Here is a 22,275-nt window from a genome sequence, read left to right as displayed (position 1 = left end):
CACTTGTGAATGTATGAAAGTTAAATATTTCAAAAAAATGTTTTGGAATTTCGCGCTCTGCTTTTTCAGCGGATGTTGCTAGCGGAACCCCTAGCCCTAACAATTAACCTTGCGCAATACCCTAGATGCAGTTGCACCCCTAAAAACTAAAAACATCTGTCATAAGAAACTAGATCCCTGGTATACAGAAAATACCCGAGCTATGAAGCAAGCTTCCAGAAAATTGGAACGGAAATGGCGCCACACCAAACTGGAATTCTTCCGACAAACTTGGAAAGACAGTACCGTGCAGTATCGAAGAGCCCTCACTGCTGCTCGATCATCCTTTTTTTACAACTTAATTGAGGAAAATAAGAACAATCTGAAATGTATTTTTGATACTGTCACAAAGCTAACTAAAAAGCAGCATTCCCCAAGTGAGGGTGGCTTTCACTTCAGCAGTAATAAATTCATGAACTTCTTTGAGGAAAAGATCATGATCATTAGAAAGCAAATTACGGACTCCTCTTTAAATCTGCGTATTCCTTCAAAGCTCGGTTGTCCTGAGTCTGCACAACTCTGCCAGGACCTAGGATCAAGAGAGAAACTCAAGTGTTTTAGTACTATATCTCTTGACACAATGATAAAAATAATCATGGCATCTAAACTTTAAAGCTGCATACTGGAACCTATTCCAACTAAACTACTGAAATAACTACTTCCTGTGCTTGGCCCTCTTATATTGAACATAATAACCAGCTCTCTATCCACCGGATGTGTACCAAACACACTAAAAGTGGCCGTAATAAAGCCTCTTTTGAAAAAGCCAAACCTTGACCCAGAAAATATAAAAAACTATCGGCCTATATCGAATCTTCCATTCCTCTCATTTTTTTTTTGAAAAAGCTGCTGCACAACAACTCACTGCCTTCCTGAAGACAAACAATGTATACAAAATGCTTCAGTCTGGTTTTAGACCCCATCATAGCACTGAGACTGCACTTGTGAAGGTGGTAAATTACCTTTTAATGGCATCAGACCGAGGCTCTGCATCTGTCCTCGTGCTCCTAGACCTTAGTGCTGCTTTTGATACCATCGATCACCACATTCTTTTGGAGAGATTGGAATCCCAAATTGGTCTACACGGACAAGTTCTGGCCTGGTTTAGATCTTATCTGTCGGAAAGATATCAGTTTGTCTCTGTGAATGGTTTGTCCTCTGACAAATCAAATCAAATGTATTCATATAGCCCTTCGTACATCAGCTGATATCTCAAAGTGCTGTACAGAAACCCAGCCGAAAACCCCAAACAGCAAGCAATGCAGGTGTAGAAGCACCTGCATAGAAATGCCAAAACCTAGGAAGAAACCTACAGAGGAACCAGGCTATGAGGGGTGGCCAGTCCTCTTCTGGCTGTGCCGGGTGGAGATTATTACAGAACATGGCCAAGATGTTCAAATGTTCATAAATGACCAAATCAACTGTAATCAACAAATCAACTGTACATTTCGGTGTTCCTCAAGGTTCCGTTTTGGTACCACTATTGTTTTCACTATATATTTTACCTCTTGGGGATGTCATTCGAAAACATAATGTTAACTTTCACTGCTATGCGGATGACACACAGTTGTACATTTCAATGAAACATGGTGAAGGCCCAAAATTGCCCTCGCTAGAAGCCTGTGTTTCAGACATAAGGAAGTGGATGGCTGCAAACTTTCTACTTTTAAACTTGGACAAAACAGAGATGCTTGTTTTAGGTCCCAAGAAACAAAGAGATCTTCTGTTGAATCTGACAATTAATCTTGATGGTTGTACAGTCGTCTCAAATAAAACTGTGAAGGACCTCGGAGTTACTCTGGACCCTGATCTCTCTTTTGACGAAGATATCAAGACTGTTTCAAGGACAGCTTTTTTCCATCTACGTAACATTGCAAAAATCAGAAACTTTGTGTCCAAAAATGATGCCGAAAAATGAATCCATGCTTTTGTTACATCTAGGTTAGACTACTGCGATGCTCTACTTTCCGGCTACCCGGATAAAGCACTAAATAAACTTCAGTTAGTGCTAAATACGGCTGCTAGAATCCTGACTAGAACCAAAACATTTGATCATATTATTCCAGTGCTAGCCTCCCTACACTGGCTTCCTGTTAAGGCAAGGGCTGATTTCAACGTTTTACTGCTAACCTACAAAGCATTACATGGGCTTGCTCCTACCTATCTTTCTGATTTGGTCCAACCGTACATACTACACGTACGCTACGGTCGCAAGACGCAGGCCTCCTAATTGTCCCTAGAATTTCTAAGCAAACAGCTGGAGGCAGGGCTTTCTCCTATAGAGCTCCATTTTTATGGAATGGTCTGCCTACCCATGTGAGAGACGCAGACTCGGTCTCAACCTTTAAGTCTTTACTGAAGACTCATCTCTTATGATTGAGTGTAGTCTGGCCGAGGAGTGTGAAGGTGAACGGAAAGGCTCTGGAGCAACAAACCGCCCTTGCTGTCTCTGCCTGGTCGGTTCCCCTCTCTCCACTGGGATTCTCTGCCTCTAACTTACAGGGGCTGAGTCACTGGCTTACTGGTGCTCTTTCATGCCGTCCCTAGGAGGGGTGCGTCACTTGAGTGGGTTGAGTCAATCTTCCTGTCTGGGTTGGCGCCCCCCTTTGGGTTGTGCCGTGGCGGAGATCTTTGTGGGCTATACTTGGCCTTGTCTCAGGATGGTAAGTTGGTGGTTGAAGATATCACTCTAGTGGTGTGGGGGCTGTGCTTTAGCAAAGTGGGTGGGGTTATATACTTCCTGTTTGGCCCTGTCCGGGGGTATCATCGGATGGGGCCACAGTGTCTCCTGACCCCTCCTGTCTCAGCCTCCGGTATTTATGCTGCAGTAGTTTGTGTCTGGGGGCTAGGGTCAGTTTGTTATATCTGGAGTACTTCTCCTGTCCTATCCGGTGTCCTGTGTGAATTTAAGTAATTCTCTCTTTCTCTCAGAGGACCTGAGCCCTAGGACCATGCCTCAGGACTACCTGGCATGATGACTCCTTGCTGTCCCCAGTCCACCTGGCCGTGCTGCTGCTCCAATTTCAACTGTTCTGCCTGCGGCTATGGAATTCGATCCTGTTCACTGGACGTGCTACCTGTCCCAGACCTGCTGTTTTCAACTCTCTAGAGACAGCAGGAGTGGTAGAGATACTCTTAATGATCGGCTATGAAAAGCCAACTGACATTTACTCCTGAGGTGCTGACTTTCTGCACCCTCGACAACTACTGTGATTATTATTGTTTGACCATGCTGGTCATTTATGAACATTTGAACATCTTGGCCATGTTCTGTTATAATCTCCACCCGGCACAGCCAGAAGAGGACTGGCCACCCCCCATAGCCTGATTCCTCTCTAGGTTGCTTCTTAGGTTTTGGCCTTTCTAGGGAGTTTTTCCTAGCCACCGTGCTTCTACACCTGCATTGCTTGCTGTTTGGGGTTTTAGGCTGGGTTTCTGTACAGCACTTTGAGATATCAGCTGATGTACGAAGGGCTATGTAAATAAATGTGATTTGATTTGATTTTGAACAGGCTAGTAATAGGGGTTGCAACAATTTCGGCAGATCATTTTAGAAAGAAAGGGTCCAGATTGTCTAGCCCGGCTGATTTGTAGGGGTCCAGATTTTGCAGCTCTTTCAGAGCATGAGCTGACTGGATTTGGGAGAAGGAGAAATGGGAAAGTCTTGGGCGAGTTGCTGTGGGGGGTGCAGTGCTGTTGACCGGGGTAGGGGTAGCCAGGTGGAAAGCATAGCCAGCCGTAGAAAAATGCTTTTTGAAATTCTCTATTATTGTGGTGATTTATCGGTGGTGGAAGAGTTTCCTACCCTCAGTGAAGTGGGCAGCTGGGAGAAGGTGTTCTTATTCTCCATGGACTTTACAGTGTCCCAGAACTTTTTTGAGTTTGTGTTGCAGGAAGCACATTTCTGCTTGAAAGAGCTAGCCTTGGCTTTTCTAACTGCCTGTGTATATTGGTTTCTAGCTTCCCTGAAAACCTGCATATCACGGGGGCTGTTCGATGCTAATGCAGAACGCCATAGGATGTTTTTGTGTTGGTTATGGGCAGTCAGGTCTGGAGAGAGCCAAGGGCTATATCTGTTCCTAGTTCTAAATTTCTTGAATGGGGCATGCTTATTTAAGATGGTGAGGAAGGCATTTTTTTAAATAACCAGGCATTCTCTACTGACGGGATGAGGTCAATATCTTTCCAGGATACCCGTGCCAGGTCGATTAGAAAGGCCTGCTCGCTGAAGTGTTTCAGGGAGCGTTTGACAGTGATGAGTGGAGGTCGTTTGACCGCTGACCCATTACGAATGCAGGCAATGAGGCAGTGATCGCTGAGATCTTGGTTGAAAACAGCAGAGGTGTATTTAGAGGGCAAGTTGGTTAGGATGATATCTATGAGGGTGCCCGTGTTTACGGCTTTGGGGTGGTACCTGGTAGGTTCATTGATAATATTTGTGAGATTGAGGGCATCAAGCTTAGATTGTAGGATGGCTGGGGTGTTAAGCATGTCACAGTTTAGGTCACCTAGCAGCACAAGCTCTGAAGATAGATGGGGGGCAATCAGTTCACATATGGTGTCCAGAGCACAGTTGGGAGCAGAGGGTGCAGGTGGCAACAGTGAGAGACTTGTTTTTAGAGATGTGGATTTTTTTGAGATGTGGATTTTTGGGTACAGACCTGGATAGTAGGACAGAACTCTGCAGGCTATCTCTGCAGTAGAATGCAACACTGCCCCCTTTGGCTGTTCTATCTTGTCTGAAAATGTTGTAGTTAGGGATGGAGATTTCAGAGTTTTTGGTGGTCTTCCTAAGCCAGGATTCAGACATGGCTAGGACATCCGGGTTGGCAGAGTGTGCTAAAGCAGTGAATAAAACAAACTTAGGGAGGAGGCTTCTAATGTTAACATGCATGAAACCAAGGCTATTACGGTTACAGAAGTCATCAAAAGAGAGTGCCTGGGGAATAGGAGTGGAGCTAGGCACTGCAGGGCCTGGATTCACCTCTACATCACCAGAGGAACAGAGGAGGAGTAGGATAAGGGTACGGCTAAAAGCTATGATAATTGGTCGTCTAGGACGTCCTGAACAGAGAGTTTCTGGGGGCGATAAAATAGCTTCAAGGTATAATGTACAGACAAAGGTATGGTAGGATGTGAATACAGTGGAGGTGAACCTTGGCATTGAGTGATGATGAGAGAGATATTGTCTCTAGAAACATCATTGAAACCAGGTGATGTCATCGCATGTGTGGGTGGTGGAACTGAAAGGTTGGATAAGGTATAATGAGCAGGGCTAGAGGCTCTACAGTGAAATAAGCCAATAAGCACTAACCGGAACAGCAATGGACAAGGCATATTGCCATTAAGGAGAGGCATGCTTAGCCGAGTGATCATAAGGGTCCAGTGAGTAGTGAGGTTGGTTGGGGTCACGGAGATTCAGACAGCTAGCCGGGCCATCGGTAGCAAGCTAGCATAAGATGGAGGTCTGTTTTTAGCCACCCCGTGCGTTTCCGTCGGTAGATTAGTGGGGTTCCGTGTGGTTGAGGGGACCAATCCAATTGGCAAAATAGATATAGTTATAGTGACCCAAGAAAATTGTCCGAAAGACCTATTCAGATGGCAGCCAATAAGACAGCTAACGATTAGCGGGACGCAGATTGGCGTTCAGGTAACGTCGTGAGGGGCCTGTTGGTTAACTCCCTCGGGCAGATAACGTCGGTAGTCCAGTTGTGAAGGCCTGGTGGGGCTCCGCATCGGCAGGAAAACGGGTCCGGATAGGTGATTGTAGCCCAGGAGTGGCTGATGGAACTCTTCAACTGGCTAGCTCTGGAATAATTGATGTTTGCTCCGGGACCCGACGTAAGCCAATAGTCACTCAGATAGCAGCTAGCTAGCTGCAAGATCCAGGTGTAAATGTCCAGAGCTTGCGTTAGAAATCCAGGGATATGGAGAGAAATTAGGTCCGGTATCTTCTGGTCTGACTCGCGTTGTACAAAACTGGGGATAGCTTTTCGAGCTAAAGGATAGCTGATGACCACCAACTGTGGTTAGCTTAATACTAACGTTAGCCAGTAAACTGGCTAGCTTCTGGATAGCTTCTATTGTGGATTTCAGATTTGAGGTGAATAATACTTTTTTTTTGTTAATTGGTGAGGCCGGTTGCAGGATCATTAAATTGATCTGATCTTCATCTAAGTCACAACAATAGACAAACATAGTCTGCTTAAACTAACAACACACAAACAATTATATGTTTTCATGTCTTTATTGAACACACCGGGGGAGCGTTACTTTACTCACAGTGCAGGGTTGGAAAAGTATGTGAACCCTTGGATTTAATAACGGGTTAACCCTCATTTGGCAGCAATAACCTTACCCAAACGTTTTCTGTAGTTGCGGCTCAGACCTGCACAACGGTCAGGAGGAATTTTGGACCATTCCTCTTTACAAAACTGTATCAGTTCAGCAATATTCTTGGGATGTCTGGTGTGAACCGCTCTCTTGAGGTCATGCCACGGCATCTCAAACGGGTTGAGGTCAGGACTCTGGGCCACTCCAGAAGGCGTATCTTCTACTGTTGAAGCCATTCTGTCGTTGATTTACTACTGTGTTTTGGGTCGTTATCCTGTTGCATCACCCAACTTCTGTTGAGCTTCAGTTGGCGGACAGATAGCCTAACAGTCTCCTGCAAAATGTCTTGATAAACTTGGGAATTCATTTTTCCGTCGATGATAGCAAGCTGTCCAGCCCTGAGGCAGCAAAGCAGCCCAAACCATGATGTTCCCTCCTCCACACAGTGTTGGGTGTTCCTTCCAAACAACTCAACTGTAGTTTCATCTGTCCACAGAATATTTTGCCAGTAGCGCTATGGAACAACCAGGTGCTATTTTGCGAACTTCAGATGTGCAGCAATGTTTATTTTGGACAGCAGTGGCTTCTTCCGTGGTGTCCTCCCATGAACACCATTCTTGTTTAGTGTTTTACGTATTGTAGACTTGTCAACAGATATGTTCCATATCTGTTGACAAGAGATATCCAGAGATTTCTGTAAATCTTTAGCTGATTCTTCTTAACCTCACTGAGAATTCTGCGCTGTGCTCTTGTAGTCATCTTTGCAGGACGGCCACTCCTAGGGAGAGTAGCAACAGTGCTGCACTTTCTCCAAGTATAGACAATTTGTCTTACCGTGGACTGATGAACATCAAGGCTTTTAGAGATACTTTTGTAACCCTTTCCAGCTTTATGCAAGTCAACATTTTATTAATTTTAGGTCTTCTAAGATCTCTTTAGTTCGAGGCATTGTTCACATCAGGCAATGCTTCTTGTGAATAGAAAACTCTAATTTTGTGAGTGTTTTTTATTTGGCAGGGCAGCTCTAACCATCATCTCCAATCTTGTCTCATTGATTGAACTCCAGGTTAGCGGACTCCTGATTCCAATTAGCTTTTGGAGAAGTTATTAGCTTAGTTAAGGGTTCACATATTTTTTTTCCAACCTACACTGTGATTGTTTAAATTATGTATTCAATATAGACAAGAAAAATACAATAATTTGTGTGTTATTAGTTTGTCTATTGTTGTGATTAGATGAAAATCAGATCAAATTTTATGTCCAATTTATGCAGAAATCCAGGTAATTCCAAAGGGTTCACATACTTTTTCTTACCACTGTATATACTGTTTACAGGAAAGGTTATACCTAAATTGAGTATTTTGCTGTAGCAGTTTGATTGAAATGTTTTGGCATTCTTATAGACAGCTGTAATTGCACTCTGTTATTTAAATAATGAAAATTAAAAGTTCAATATTAAAAATGGCCAATATTCACATAATTGATTTTATGATTTTATTTGTCATTATAATCACATAACATTGTACATTGTAGGCCTATGTCTTCATTACATTTACATTTAGCAAGACCAAATGAACTGAGAAGACATCATAGTCGATCACATTCTATTATAAATACCTTTTGAAGTTTAGTACATTTCATGATGATTGTGCATAATTTATAAGACATACAACAGGTGGAGTGGATGGATTGATTTACGTTTTCTTTAATCGCTTTGGTGCTATTTTCATAAGCATGTGGTGAATTTTCCAAACTTAAGTACAAGACTCTAAACTGACAACACTTATGTTCAGAACCTTTGATTGTGCATTCATTGGGGTCTTTCGCCCCTGAGTCATTCATGCAAAATCTAAGTTCTATGAAATACTAATACTTGCTTAGCAATACTTCAGATAATGTTCACTATTTAGTCATTTTAACTACTATTAAATCCATTAGCAAATAATACAAGATACAAATGTCAAAACAGTTATTTTTAAGGTGATGAATAGAGTGAAATCGTAAATATGATTTTCCATGCAGTTTGACTATAACTTGACATGTAACATTTTAAAATAATTTGTATCCAATGGCAGGTTGTGAGCATGTTGAGAAATATGTCAGTCTTACAGTTTCATTACATACATACACTACATGACCAAAGGTATGTGGACACCTGCTCATCAAACATCTCATTGCAAAAGCATGTGCATTAATATGAAGTTGGTACCCACTTTGCTGCTATAACAGCCTCCACTAGTGAGGTCTGGCACTGATGTTGGATGATTAGTCCTGGCTCGCAGTCAGCGTTCCAATTACTCCAAAAGATGTTCGATGGGGTTGAGGTCAGGGCTCTGTGCAGTTCAGTGAAATTCTTCCACACCGATCTCAACAAACCATTTCTGTATGGACAGAATGGTCTAGAACAGGGGTGTCAAAGTCAAATGGACGGAGGGCCAAATAAAAAAATCAGCTACAAGACGAGGGCCGGACTGTTCGAATGTTCATTGAAAATTTTTTAAATGACGCATATAGTCTAGTGAACCTAATTGAACCTACTGAAAACCTAACAAATATATTACAATATGATCAGATAAATAAAGCAATATTTTCTTATGGCTCTGTCAGTAATCTTTAATTTTCAACAGACACAAAAGACAAATTTCCTTTATATAAATATCCCCATAACATGAACATTAAATGAAAGAAACCGGTATTCAAGGCACCATCAGTAGACTATATTTTCTATTTTAGCAAAAGTGGGCTAAATTTACTTCAAAGAAAAAACAATAATAGCAATTTTCTATCATCCACTCAACTGAAATATTTTTAAAATATAATTGGATTGAAATACAAAAAAATAAAGTGCAAAAATCTATTAATCAAAAACAACACTTTGTTTAAGGAGAAGTAACATGCAGTGAAAACAAATATTAAATTTTAACTTTTAAACTTGAACTGAGTAAAAACTCTAAATATGTGATTGCACAGTAATGTTCACTTGTTTGAGGTTGAGGGTGATACTTGGTGGTGTCCCATCTTTTCCACAAGTTCATCAATGTTCGGGGTAAGGCTCTGAGCTGAAGAAATCCTCAGAATTGAGTGGAGGTGTTCAGCAGTAAGTCGACTTCTGTGTGATGTTTTGTTCAGGTTCATCAAAGAAAACAGTTGTTCACACAGGTATGTGCTGCCAAACATAGACAACGTTTGAGCAGCCTGGATGCGCAGCTGGGGCATTGTGCCGGGGAGGAAACGGGCGAACTCCGCAGCACCCACTGCCGCATATTTTGCCCTCAGTGCATCATTGCATTGGAGGTCAATCAACTCCATTTGGAGGTTTGGTGGTGAGCTTTCCACGTCAACAGCAAATGGGTTACCGAGCAGTTCCAACCTGCTTTTTTGTGCTTCAAAGTCAGCAAATCGGCGTCGAAAGTCAGCGGCAAGCATACCTATTTTATCAGCCAACTGTGTGCTCGGGAACGCACTGGTAGAGAGCTTCTCTTTCATGGTCTGGCAGCTGGGAAAGTGGCTCAAATTTTCTTTCCGCATCTGCGTCTCCCACAGAGTCAGTTTGGTTTTAAATGCCTTCACTGTACTGTACATATCAGAGATGACACGATCCCGACCCTGCAGCTGCAAGTTTATTGCATTCAGATGACTCGTAATGTCACACAGAAAAGCCATTTCACACAGAAACATTTCGTCTCGGAGTTGTGTTGTGTCTTTCCCTTTGCTGTCCAAGAACAGACAAATCTCCTCACGAAGCTCGAAACATCTTTGAAGCACCTTTCCCTGGCTTAGCCATCGCACCTCTGTGTGATAAGGCAAATCACCATGCTCCGTTTCTAACTCCGTCAGAAATGCCTTGAACTGGCGGTGATTCAAACCTTTGGCTCTGATAAAGTTAACTGTGCGCGTGATGATGCTCATTACATGCTCCATTTTCAAGGCTTTACCGCACAACGCTTCCTGGTGTATGATACAATGATAAGCTGTCAGCTCACCTGTCGCGTTTTCCTCTTGCATCTTTTCCCGTATCTTCGCCACCAGTCCGCTCCTGTGTCCACACATCGCAGGTGCTCCGTCGGTTGTCAAACCCACAAGTTTTTCCCAAGGCAGCTCCATCTCATTTACACATCTTGACACCTCTTCATACAAATCATGCCCCGTAGTTGTGCCATGCATAGGACGTAAAGCCAAAAACTCCTCTGTCACGCTTAGGTTGGAGTCCACTCCGCGGATGAAAATTGACAACTGGGCAATGTCAGAAATGTCGGTGCTCTCATCCACAGCCAAGGAATATGCAATAAAATCTTTTCCCTTTTTCACAAGCTGCTCTTTTAGATTGATGGACAACTGGTCTACTCTCTCGGCAATGGTGTTTCTGCTCAGACTCACATTTAAAAAGAGTTGCCTTTTTTCTGGGCAAACTTCGTCACAAACTTTAATCATGCAGTTTTTGATGAAATCCCCCTCCGTAAATGGCCGGGCTGATTTAGCGATCTCTTCTGCCAAAATAAAACTGGCCTTGACAGCAGCCTGGCCTTGTGATTTGGCTTTTTTGAACAGAGCCTGTCGAGATTTGAGGCCTCGTTTTAATTCCTCTGCCTTTTGTAGCCTTTGTTCCATGTCCATATTCTTGTTTTTGTCCGCGTGTTTCGTTTCATAATGTCGTCTCAGATTATACTCTTTCAGTACCGCCACACTTTCTCCACACAGAAGACACACAGGTTTTCCAGCTACCTTCGTGAACATATACTCCGACTCCCACCTTGTTTGAAACCCCCGGTTCTCAGTATCCACCTTCCGTTTTGCCATTTTTGATGGGTATCTGAAAGTTAATTTTACTGTGATGCTGACGACTGCTGTGCCAATAAATATTGAAATGAAGCAGCCTACTGCTCGGTGCGTCACCTTTGCATTGTGGGAAATGTAGTATTGGTGCGTGTAAAAGATCTGCGGGCTGCCGGCTTGCTGCGGGCCGGTTCTAATAATAAATCAAGATCATCCCAGGGGCCGTAAAAAACCTTCTTGCGGGCCGGATGTGGCCCGCGGGCCTTGACTCTGACATATGTGCTCTACGCGCTTCAGCACTTGCTGGTCCCATTCTGTGAGCTTGAGGCCTACCACTTCGTGGCTGAGCCGTTGTTGCTCCTAGACGTTTCCTCTTTACAACAACAGCACTTACAATTGACAGGATTCAGCTCTAGCAGGACAGAAATTTAATGAACTGACTTGGTGGAAAGGTGGCATCCTATGGTGGTGCCATGTTGAAAGTCACTAAGCTCTTCAGTAAGGCTATTCTACTGCCATTGTTTGTCTATGGAGATTTCATGGCTGTGTGCCTGATGTAATACACCTGGCAGCATAGGGTGTGGCTGAAATGTCCGAATCCACTAATTTGAAGGGGTGTCCACATACTTTTGTATAGATAATGTACGTAGGACAAATCATCAGAAATAGGGATATTGTAAAGCAGTTGGCTGTTGTAAAAACATAGCACTGCCCCATGCAACATTGCACAAGATCACCTTTTCTACGAGACTTGTCAACTGACACAGTATCACCTCTCTCTCTGCTTGAAATTCATCAGCTTACAGTGTCTCAATGAAATTCAGATAATGAGTGGAATCTATTGTTATATACAACCCAGACATATGTATTTCAGCAGTGCAATGTACACTGCAGTATAATTCCAAATGGTAGCACATACACTACCGTTCAAAAGTTTGGGGTCACTTAGAAATTTCCTTGTTTTTGAAAGAAAAGCAAGTTTTTTTGTCCATTAAAATAACATCAAATTGATCAGAAATACAGTGTAGACATTGTTAATGTTGTAAATGACTATTGTAGTTGGAATATCTACGTAGACAAACCAGAGGCCCATTATCAGCCACCATCACTCCTTTGTTCCAACGGCACGTTGTGTTAGCTAATCCAAGTTTATCATTTTAAAAGGCTAACTGATCATTAGAAAACCCTTTTGCAATGATGGTATTACAGCTGAAAACTGTTGTACTGATTAAAGAAGCAATAAAACTGGCCTTCTTTAGACTAGTTGAGTATCTGGAGCATCAGCCTTTGTGGGTTCGATTACAGGCTCAAAAGTGAAGAGTGAAGAGGCGATTCCGGGATGCTGGCCTTCTAGGCAGAGTTGCAAGGAAAAAAGTAATATCTCAGACTGGCCAATAAAAATAAAAGATTAAGATGGGCAAAAGAACACTGGACAGAGGAATTCTGCCTAGAAGGCCAGAATTCCCGAGTCGCCTCTTCACTGTTGACGTTGAGACTGGTGTTTTGTGGGGACTATTTTATGAAGCTGCCAGTCGAGGACTTGTGAGGCAAATGCTTCTCAAACTAGACACTCTAATGTACTTGCCCTCTTGCTCAGTTGTGCACCGGGGCCTCCCACTCCTCTTTCTATTCTGGTTAGAGCCAGTTTGTGCTGTTCTGTGAACGGAGTAGTACACAGCATGGTACAATATCTTCAGTTTCTTGGCAATTTCTCCCATGGAATAGCCTTAATTTCTCAGAACAAGAATAAACTGACGGATTTCAGAAGAAAGTTATTTGTTTCTGGCCATTTTGAGCCTGTAATCGAACCTACAAATGCTGATGCTCCAGATTCTCAAATAGTCTAAAGAAGGACAGTTTTTTTTATTGCTTCTTTAAAAAGAACAACAGTTTTCAGCTGTGCTAACATAGTTGCAAAAGGGTTTTCTAATGATCAAATAGCCCTTTAAAATGATAAACCTGGATTAGGTAACACAAGTGACCCCAAACTTTTGAACGGTGGTGTACATGTAGAGTGATTCTTTTCGATTGTGTCCCATTGAAGCACACTGGCTGATGGAAAAAATTATAATGTAGTATTTACAGCCATATCCATATATGGTTTGTTTTACCTTCCACCATAAATTGATGTCAAATTGATACATTTGAAATATCATTTTTCAGTGTTCAGCAGTTATCAAACTACATACGTTAACTAGGAACTACATAATTGTGGTTCAGTATTTATCAGTTTTGAGCAGTATGATTAAGTGAATTGTGTTGTTAACAAATGACAAGAAAATCAACAGCAAAGTGAACATTGCATTTTGAAAAACAGTTACTTAGATTGAACATGTATACAAATTGAAAGAGTGATTTGGTGCAGCGAACTTGTGACTTTGAATTTGTTTGTTGTACTCAGTCAATGGGAAATGTGCTTAGAGTTTTGAAACATTATTTTTGTGATTAGAGTTGTGAAAATGTACCACATACTTGTGAAAATTGCACCCAAGTCATTGGGAGAAAAAAAACTGAAATACAGTGTGTGATAAAGTTATCTTGATAGCCATTCAATCAGATTAATTCTCTCACAATACCTCTTAATATAAATGTACATACACTTGGATCATTACAACTGAAAAAAATACCTTGATGCACGACACACAATGATTAATTATTTGAATTAGAAACATGCTTTTGTGTGTAAGCACCCCTGAAAAACCATAATCAAAAAAAGAATATATATGTTTCTCACAAAAGTAGTGTGTATTAGCTGACTGATATCCACCTCATTTTTGAAAACTTTTAAAACACAGAAGCCAAATGCCTAAACTATGGATACAACTTCTCCATGCTCATGCATGATCACAATTCATATGTGCACCACTAGAAATCCCTGCATTTAATAGTAGGTTTCTGTTAGCTGATACATAATGACAAAATACACCATATTACTGTCCTGTGTGGACTTTTTAGGCTAAACTGCATTGGAAAAAAGCATAACTGATCCAGATGGTTGCCCAATCAGGCAACCTAGATGCGCTTATTTCAAAATGAATATGCATTCTAAATGCCAGGTTTTGAGTGGTTATTCAAATGACAGGCTATTCACTGCCGTTTACAGCCTAGACTAGAGTTTGTACTCACTTGAAAACAATAACATTCTTCATTACATTGTGTTGTTGTAGCCTATGTAGGATGCATTGCTTGTCCCTACAAAACTGAAACAATAGGGTATATTTTCGAGCATCATACCTGGGTACTGGGAGGGAGCGCGCACATATTGTAAACTACCTATGCTTTATTTTAATGATACACTTTTTTTCCCCTTTGACTGGATATATGCACTGCAGTATTAAGCCTAACATTGGTCTTGTGAATTATGGTCGAATATGCATACGCTTCTAATTTAGGCTATATGGTACATGTCGAGCCTGTCTGTCTTCATTGTTCTGTTGCGAAATTATGCATCTGGCCTCTCCGCTGTCACGGCTATTCCTTTTAAATTCCCAGTAAAAGCCAAAAGCTTGTTGGACACTTGTTTCAACTTATTTTCATTAGCCTACTAATAGCCCGTTGGAGTTTAGATGCATGCTTGCTCTTGCTTGCTGAATGTAAAATATGCTATAGCATTAACGGGCGGGGAGATGGAAAAGAGCAGTCCATATTTATAGTAGGCTACTCCTATCTTAACACCGGGCTACATCCTGACAAAATAGGTCTACACCATATGAGTGACCTGCTAATGTATCTTTCTGGACCTTATACACTGTTGAGGATAGACCCAAATGGATCCAAAATTGTTGTATAATCAGGCCCACGCTGTTGACCTATGCAGTTATTTCGGGATGTGTGCGCAGTTATTCAGATTAGCCTACATTACTGCAGTTTACAGCCCACGGACAATAGTTTCGTATTCACTGAATAACAATAATTCATTCCTCATTGCACTGCGTTGTTGTAGGCCAGGTATAATTATTTTATTGGCTTAAAAACGTAGGCCTGGGACTAATCAATAGTGGAGCTTTGCGTGCCTGGGGACAACGGAGCGCAGCCTGCTGGAACGCACTACACATCTATCTGCCCACTACAGATCTGCCATATCATAATCTGTTCATTTCTTTTTCTCGGACTTTGACAGGTAACTATTTAGCCTATAGTTTAATATTTAGCTAGTGAATGGCCTAATATCTAGCTAATATTTCGCTTCTTAATCCGGCTAAACATCAATAGCCTCTCTCTTCCAGTTGTTCCCGTGCGCAACAGGCTATATGCCGCAAGCCTCTCCGAAATAGGCCATTCCTCTTCGTGTGAAATCCCAGTGAAAGTTATAGTCTACAAAAGCTATAGACATTTAGATTTTTTTATACTAGGCCTAATAGTTTATTCGGGGAAAGAAGCATGATTGTTCTTGCTAATCGCTGAATGTAAAACAGGCCTACAACAGCATAGAAAATGCATGTCGAGGAAAATTGAGGGAAAGTGCATTGGTGTGATTACTTTTGGCCAGTTATGATACGATTGTTGCACTGATGCATTGCAAATAGTTGCACAGAACATACAGAGACGAGCACAGTGAAAAAGAAGACCCAAAGGAATTGACAACCATTACAAAAATGGAAATCCCTTGCAAACCACTGGAACAAAAAGGCAATGGCATGCAGTACAATATGTGCAGGCTAAATGGCATTTGTTGTTGAATTGCTACATTTAAATACAAGTTACTATATAATTTTTCACTAGGCCTACATGTACATTGAAGTAGCCTATTATTTGCAGTTGACAATGAACACACCCTAAAAGTACTGAATGGTCACTGAACCAGTAGCCTGTCTGTGTGTTAGAGACCTCGTGAATGGTCTTGTGTTACCACCTTATCAATAGGCAGCCTGCAGTAGACTGCTTTGATCAGTTGATTGACAGGTGTAGGACTGTAGAATGATAAACGATCAGCTTTCCTCTAGGATGGAAGCTCACCAATGTTTTATAGTTATGCAGCCAATAGTTTATCATTGTAGTCAACATTAGAGTTATTGGCTTGGTGGATGGCCCAGGCCTTTGTTAACTCTACCACAACAGAACCAGCCTACTAGGTCTAGCTAACATTAGCGCACTTGAATCAAATAAAATAAAATAAAATAATACTTATACACTTACACTTACTTAAAACTATTTACTTTACTTTTATACTCTTATGAATTGACTCTTTCAAATAATTGACTCTGGAAAGTTTGCCACCAGCACGCTGCAGTAGGGATATAAAGTGGAAGTCGAATCCATCACATACATTGTTTGGCTGAGCCCATTGCAAATATCACTCCGATACTTGAATTTTGTAGGCTACTATGTGCTGTGCTGCATTTCCATTGTTTATGCTTTGAGTTTACGTATCCTTTTACTTGCTGATAACAGTTTTTTTCATGATATACCTGTTTTATTCTGCCACTTGCACTCCTGCACAGTTATCTTTACTCTCCGAGGCAATAGCTAAATATTCTGCATTCCTGGAAAGAAAGGAGAAAGAGAAGTGGTTAGAATATTGTCTGCTTATTATCTAAAAACCTGAGCGATTTCATCCCATAGACATAGATAGAGGACTTTAGTGCCCAAAAGCCCATTTTAGCATGGGCAGAGCCATTAAGAACGTTCACCCTTTTGATGTAGTCAAATGGGTGGGACTTCCTATGGGTTAAGGAAGGATCACAAAATTCCATCAGGAGGATTAATTATACTTGTGAGCAAACATTCCATAACTGCAGATGCCTTGTCTTTATACCTGTTCAAACAACACCCTCCAGGGGGCACTATGCACCCTTTCAGTTTCTTTATCAACTCATAGAAGTAGCAGAAGAAGAAGATTGACTACTTCAAAATGGAAATGGCCCAAATGGCACCATCCATGCTCTGACAGATGCCATAGTGGGACAGATACAATGTTGCTTCCTCTAACTATCTCTATGTTTCATCCTATCCTCAATCATTCATCCCTCCATTCATCCTTTATTTGTCTATCTATAACCATTCTAATCACTGTCGTTACTTAAAGAATTTCAATAAATCAAATACATTTTATTGGTAGCATACATATATTATGCAGATGTGTGCGCAGATGCAGCGAAATGCTTATGTATCTAGCTCCAACAATGCAGTAATACAAAACAATACAAAATAATAATACCCCCAAAAAAGAAAGAAATTAAGAAATATCAGAACAAGCAATTCCAGAATATATAAGTACTGTAATGTATATGATGGTGTCTATACATTATTGACAGTATATGAACAGGTGTGGACAGCAGTAGTTACAGTGCATATAGGATGAGCCTATATAAACAGTATGAAACATTATTAAAGTGACCAGTAATAAATTCAACTACACAGCATATCTCCTACTATTCCTACATCTATTCCTTCATAACCTCTTTATCAATCCACTTAGCCCTCTAACCTCTCTATCCATCCAACAACCCCTCTTAACCTTCATTCAACACGCCATCCTTTTTTCATTCATCCATCCATAACTTCCTTTATCCTTCCATGAAGCAACCATCCATAGAACTTAAGTAAACAGACTTATTGCTTTAATGTAGCAAAGCGAAGCAAGCAGTGTCAGCTGAGCTAACATTCAATCAAAGACTGACCATCATTTATTTTAATGGCAGCTTATTCCGTTTGGCCATTCAGCAAACATCATCGCTTCAAACTGCAGCGCGTTTGCCAACCAGCCCCCCTGCCTCCACCTGCTTTGGTTCTGTCCTTCTAGAACCCTACCTATAGCTTGGTTTTGATCATTTAAATTCACTGAGAACTTTCCCCAAGTTTAGCACCCCACGGAGCACAGCCTGAACACCAAGGCCATATCTATTATCATAAACATTTTTATGTTCAGTGAAATATGATGTCAATGGAATACATGAGTTTCCTCCTGACACAACTATATTTCACTTCTTTACCTTCTATTCAGCTTTAAGCAATTTAAACATTTTACACAACAACAAAACATAGTTCTAGACTGCTGAAGCAAGCAAACAAATGTTGTACCTTCTTTGGCTTTTCTAGAGGGGCAAATGTGACGATTGAGGGACAGAGGGATGGGAAGAGTGAGAAAAGGGAGTGGCAAAGAAGACGAAGATAGAGAGAAAGACTGAGTACAGGAAGAAAATATTGAACAAGGAACAACAAGGAATTGCACTGCTCAGCACTATGGAAGAGAGGAGAGAACACAAATCAACAGGATGAACAGGTACAGAACAGACAAGGACAGTGAGATTATGTAGAGGGAGACAATAGAGGACTTAAAACAAAAGGATACAGCTGCAGGAGAGGAAGTAGGGTTACAGTGTTACTTACGCGCTTTCTCTTATTGCTTCCTCTCCTGCAGCTGAGATCTTTCTGAAGCAGTATACCATCTCTATGTAGAGCCAAGCCTGTAGCCCGATGATGGACACGTACATCATCACCTCAGAGACTATGGAGGCTGTCCCTCTGGTGGCTAGAGAGAGAGATGGCGAGAGAGAGGGTGGGAGTCAAAGCACTCAAAAATGCAACCACATAGGCTTTCAGCACTTACAAAGGCCTTAAAAGCTTTAAATTGCATACAAAACATGAGTCTGTATAGTAATACTGCACCTTTAGCCACCACTTTCAGGTGCACAAGCTTGCTGACAACGGTCTGGTATTCGTAGAACTCGTACGTCAGGAGCCGGTGGAAGAAGCAACGGTAGGTGCCCGAGTCATTGAAGGTGACATTGAAGACGTAGATGGACGCATCCTGTATGTCTTGGCTCCTCTTACTGCCGTTCCAGTCCACTCGGTCCTCAAAGCGCTCATCCACAATGTGGGGGCCCTCCTCATTGTAATTATATATCTAATGACACAATGACATCTGGGTTGTTTACCTGGCACTGAAAATCTCTCCGGGTTTCACTTCCTAGATCGCCACCCGTATCTTGCAACATCCAAGTTGATAGACTCAAAAGGATACAACTGTGTTTTGAGAGAGGTTCTTTGAGTAGGAAAGTATACTCAAAGTTCCATAAAGTAGCTGTGATCCTATCTGCCCATCGGCTGTCTCAGTTGCCCTTGTGATCTCTGAGATCTAAAATGGCATCCAGATTAATTCCATTTGAACCGCACTCAAAACTTTGCCATATAATGTAGTTGGGCATTGTGGTGTGTGCATATGTGCGTGCATACCTTTTGTGTGTTGTGCTTTGTGGTTGTGTGCTCAGGGATGGGCTCTGGGCCATGTGGCGTAAGACAGCCTTGTCTAGAGGACTACTGCTGGCATACTCTAAACAGACTGCAGACTATAGTGGCAGCATGTTTTGTGTGGGCACCAGAGCAAACAAAACCTCAACCCTAATCCTACAATCTACTGCAGTTTGTAGTCATTTGGAATACTATAGCAATCATAATCAGTCTCAGATACTCACATGTGCATAGTCAGCTTCCCCTTTGGCCTTGAAATACCAGTCGACCGTGGCAGAAGCCTCCACCTCGGGCCTCATCTTACAGGAGATGCAGCCCAGTTTGAACCCTTTGCCTGCAACGGCCTCAGTGTCCGAGTCCACCTCTGAACAGGCCCCATTGCACAGGGACACTGTTGTTGTGAGGAGAGTTGCTATTAGTACTTAATATTTTGATATTAGAAATGGGTATCTTCACAATTCAACAGTACACAGAAGAATATCCATATATTGAAAAATGTTGTCTATTAATGGTCAACTCCACTAAGGTGGTCAACTCCCCTTACCAAAGAGGGCACAAAGCAGAGACAGGAGCAGCAGCCGCACAGCAGACATGTCCTCGGGTGTAATGTAGCAATGATAGTACAGATCCTAGGGCTGAGAAGCCTCAAAAGCTATCAAAAAATATCCCAACAGTCTCTTTGAACACTTGAGAGTATGATATTCCTTTGAGATGTTATCCAGAAAGACTTTGTTTGAGCAAAGTAAGAAATGGTAGGGACTGAAGTTGCTTCCTCCGAAATGACCTTAGAAATAACAAAAATAGGAGTCCCAACATCTTCAATAATACATTTGACGTGTGTTAAATTCCTTCAACCAACACTTGATATTATAATAATATATGCCATTTGGCAGATGCTTTTATCCAAAGCAACTTAGTCATGCATGCAAACATTTTACTCACTGGTGTTCCGGGGAATAGAACCCACAATCTTGGTGTTGCAGGCGCCATGCTCGTTGTGCCATGCTCTTAGTGCCATGCACTTCTCTTTAAATGGAAACAATCTTCTTATCAAAGACTATTGCATTAATGAATTGACATTGTTACTACTGTTCTCATATGCTTTTTCATGCAGGATACATGCAAGTTTAACCATTAATATTGGTTTACAATTCATGTTTTTTAGGAAAACTCTGGCGCTTGATGATTTCAATTTCAAAGTGCAAATATAAGGCCAATAGGCCAAGGAGAGACTTTCTAGAGAACAAACATAATACACAATACAGGCTAAGAGTGCTAATCTAATATACAGTCGGCCTATTTAAAAGCCTCCCTTAAAAAGATGACTGCAGCAATATACACGTTTTGATAAACATTTAAATCTAGCACATAAAAGTTCTTCACTTATTTGGCTTAAATCAACAAGTTAAACATGGGTTACAATGTTTAATGCAACATTGATCTGATTACTGCTGTTACAAAAGAGCCTACACATCCCTAAACTATAGCTATGATTATGGTTCGTTTTTTCTATTGTTCCAGATCTTTGTTGATACAGTGTTTACAAATCTATACCCTGGCCTGGGATTATCAGTTCCCTGAAGTCCTAATATCAAATACACTGAGCTATTATTATCTTTACAGGCTATTTATACCAACTGTAGTCTGATGTTCTATTCGAATAATAGGCCTACTTCTAAATTACATTGACACGGTTATATATGACACTTATTTGAATAATCTGTCGACATTATAGGTCTTCGGTTATTTTAATAGGCTACTGTAAAATCGCAAGCCACTGCATAGGCTAAATTAATAATTAATTGCATGCCAGAAGAAAGAAGGCCTAGGCTACATAAGCAACATACCGATTATATTTAATTTTTTTAGGAACACTGTAAATGTGTTATTGCGCTATTTGTTTTAAATAATCATCATTTGCGTTGTCTCACATTTTACTGTCCTCACGTTGTCCCTTCTGAACAAAATTGCCTCCTTATGCCGATCTGTCCTTTTTCCGGGGAAATGTAGGCTATCTGTTCCTTCTGATGGATTATTATTATTGATCCTTTTGAGTGGCAAAAATGATTCCACCCATCAAATGACCCTGGATTTGTAGGCCTAGAAGAGATGTTTCTCCCAGGGTTGCATTGCGAATAATAGACTTCTCGCCCCCTGTCTGTCGTTATATTTTTTTACCGCAGTGCATTTGGTTGCAGCATCCTCCAAACAGGACACTTGTGTGAAGCTAGCCACAATAAGGATTAGCCACAATAGCGGAATGAGCTTCTCCTTCAGAATAAAGGTCCCCCATTAGAAGTGATTCAAATGGATACAAATACTGGAATCATGCCATATTTGGACTAGATAGGCCTAATGCTAAACAAGGTCGGAATGTTGTTTTATAAATTCAACAAAAGACAATAATTAGTTAATTTGACACAAAGTTATAAAGAATCTGTAGAAATCACACTGTGGATGTATTAGACTTTAGAATTGCATTACTTGGTGACACCGACAGATTACAATTCTGAAGAGTTTACACAAATATTATATTAGGGAACTTTAACTGTGGTAAATCACCTCACAATACAGCGTATTGTGCGTATTGACATTCATATTGCAATGTACAGCCTTACCTATGGATCTTGGGTTCCACATTTATGAACCCTTTAAAGCATGACAAATGGTTATAGATGCTTTGTAACACCCACAGCCTACTCAGTGACACACACAGAACACAACTATTAGGGAACGTTAAAGAGCAACTGCCCCTTGAAACCAACTAATCCCTTTGAAAAAGGTCTATGTAGCATTGACTTGAGTCAGAAAACATTATTCTAGGGTCAAAATTGACCACCACGTGTAAATAGGATAATTTTGGTCATAAAGTCAGTCTTATCTAAACAGAGTTTTGAACCTCAGTGAGTCACAACAAGAAAATTAAGATTGGGATTGGAT

At 41.2% G+C, this 22,275-nt stretch overlaps 1 protein-coding gene across 2 annotated transcripts; it reads right to left on the bottom strand.

The window, feature by feature from the left end:
• Positions 1 to 15,241: 15,241 nt before the first annotated feature.
• Positions 15,242 to 21,564, bottom strand: LOC110496075 (sodium channel regulatory subunit beta-1). 2 transcript variants are annotated; one of them, XM_021571751.3, is made up of 6 exons: positions 21,267 to 21,564; positions 19,880 to 20,119; positions 19,560 to 19,726; positions 18,754 to 18,991; positions 18,475 to 18,616; positions 15,242 to 16,628 (listed from the first exon to the last, which is right to left on the bottom strand). In XM_021571751.3, the coding sequence occupies exons 2-6, from the start codon at positions 19,926 to 19,928 to the stop codon at positions 16,559 to 16,561; spliced, it is 666 nt and encodes a 221-aa protein (XP_021427426.1). In that variant the 5' UTR covers positions 19,929 to 20,119; positions 21,267 to 21,564; the 3' UTR covers positions 15,242 to 16,558. The 2 variants fall into 2 exon arrangements, with proteins under 2 accessions (XP_021427426.1, XP_090064594.1); XM_090208468.1 differs by having other exon boundaries at positions 20,278 to 21,519.
• Positions 21,565 to 22,275: the final 711 nt, after the last annotated feature.

This window comes from Oncorhynchus mykiss, chromosome 18 (genome assembly GCF_057628025.1).
Source record: "Oncorhynchus mykiss isolate SJ-2025 chromosome 18, ASM5762802v1, whole genome shotgun sequence".
Classification (NCBI taxonomy): Eukaryota; Metazoa; Chordata; class Actinopteri; order Salmoniformes; family Salmonidae; genus Oncorhynchus; species Oncorhynchus mykiss.
Note: the sequence above shows the minus strand (reverse complement) of the source record. Positions and strands in the feature narration are given on the sequence as shown.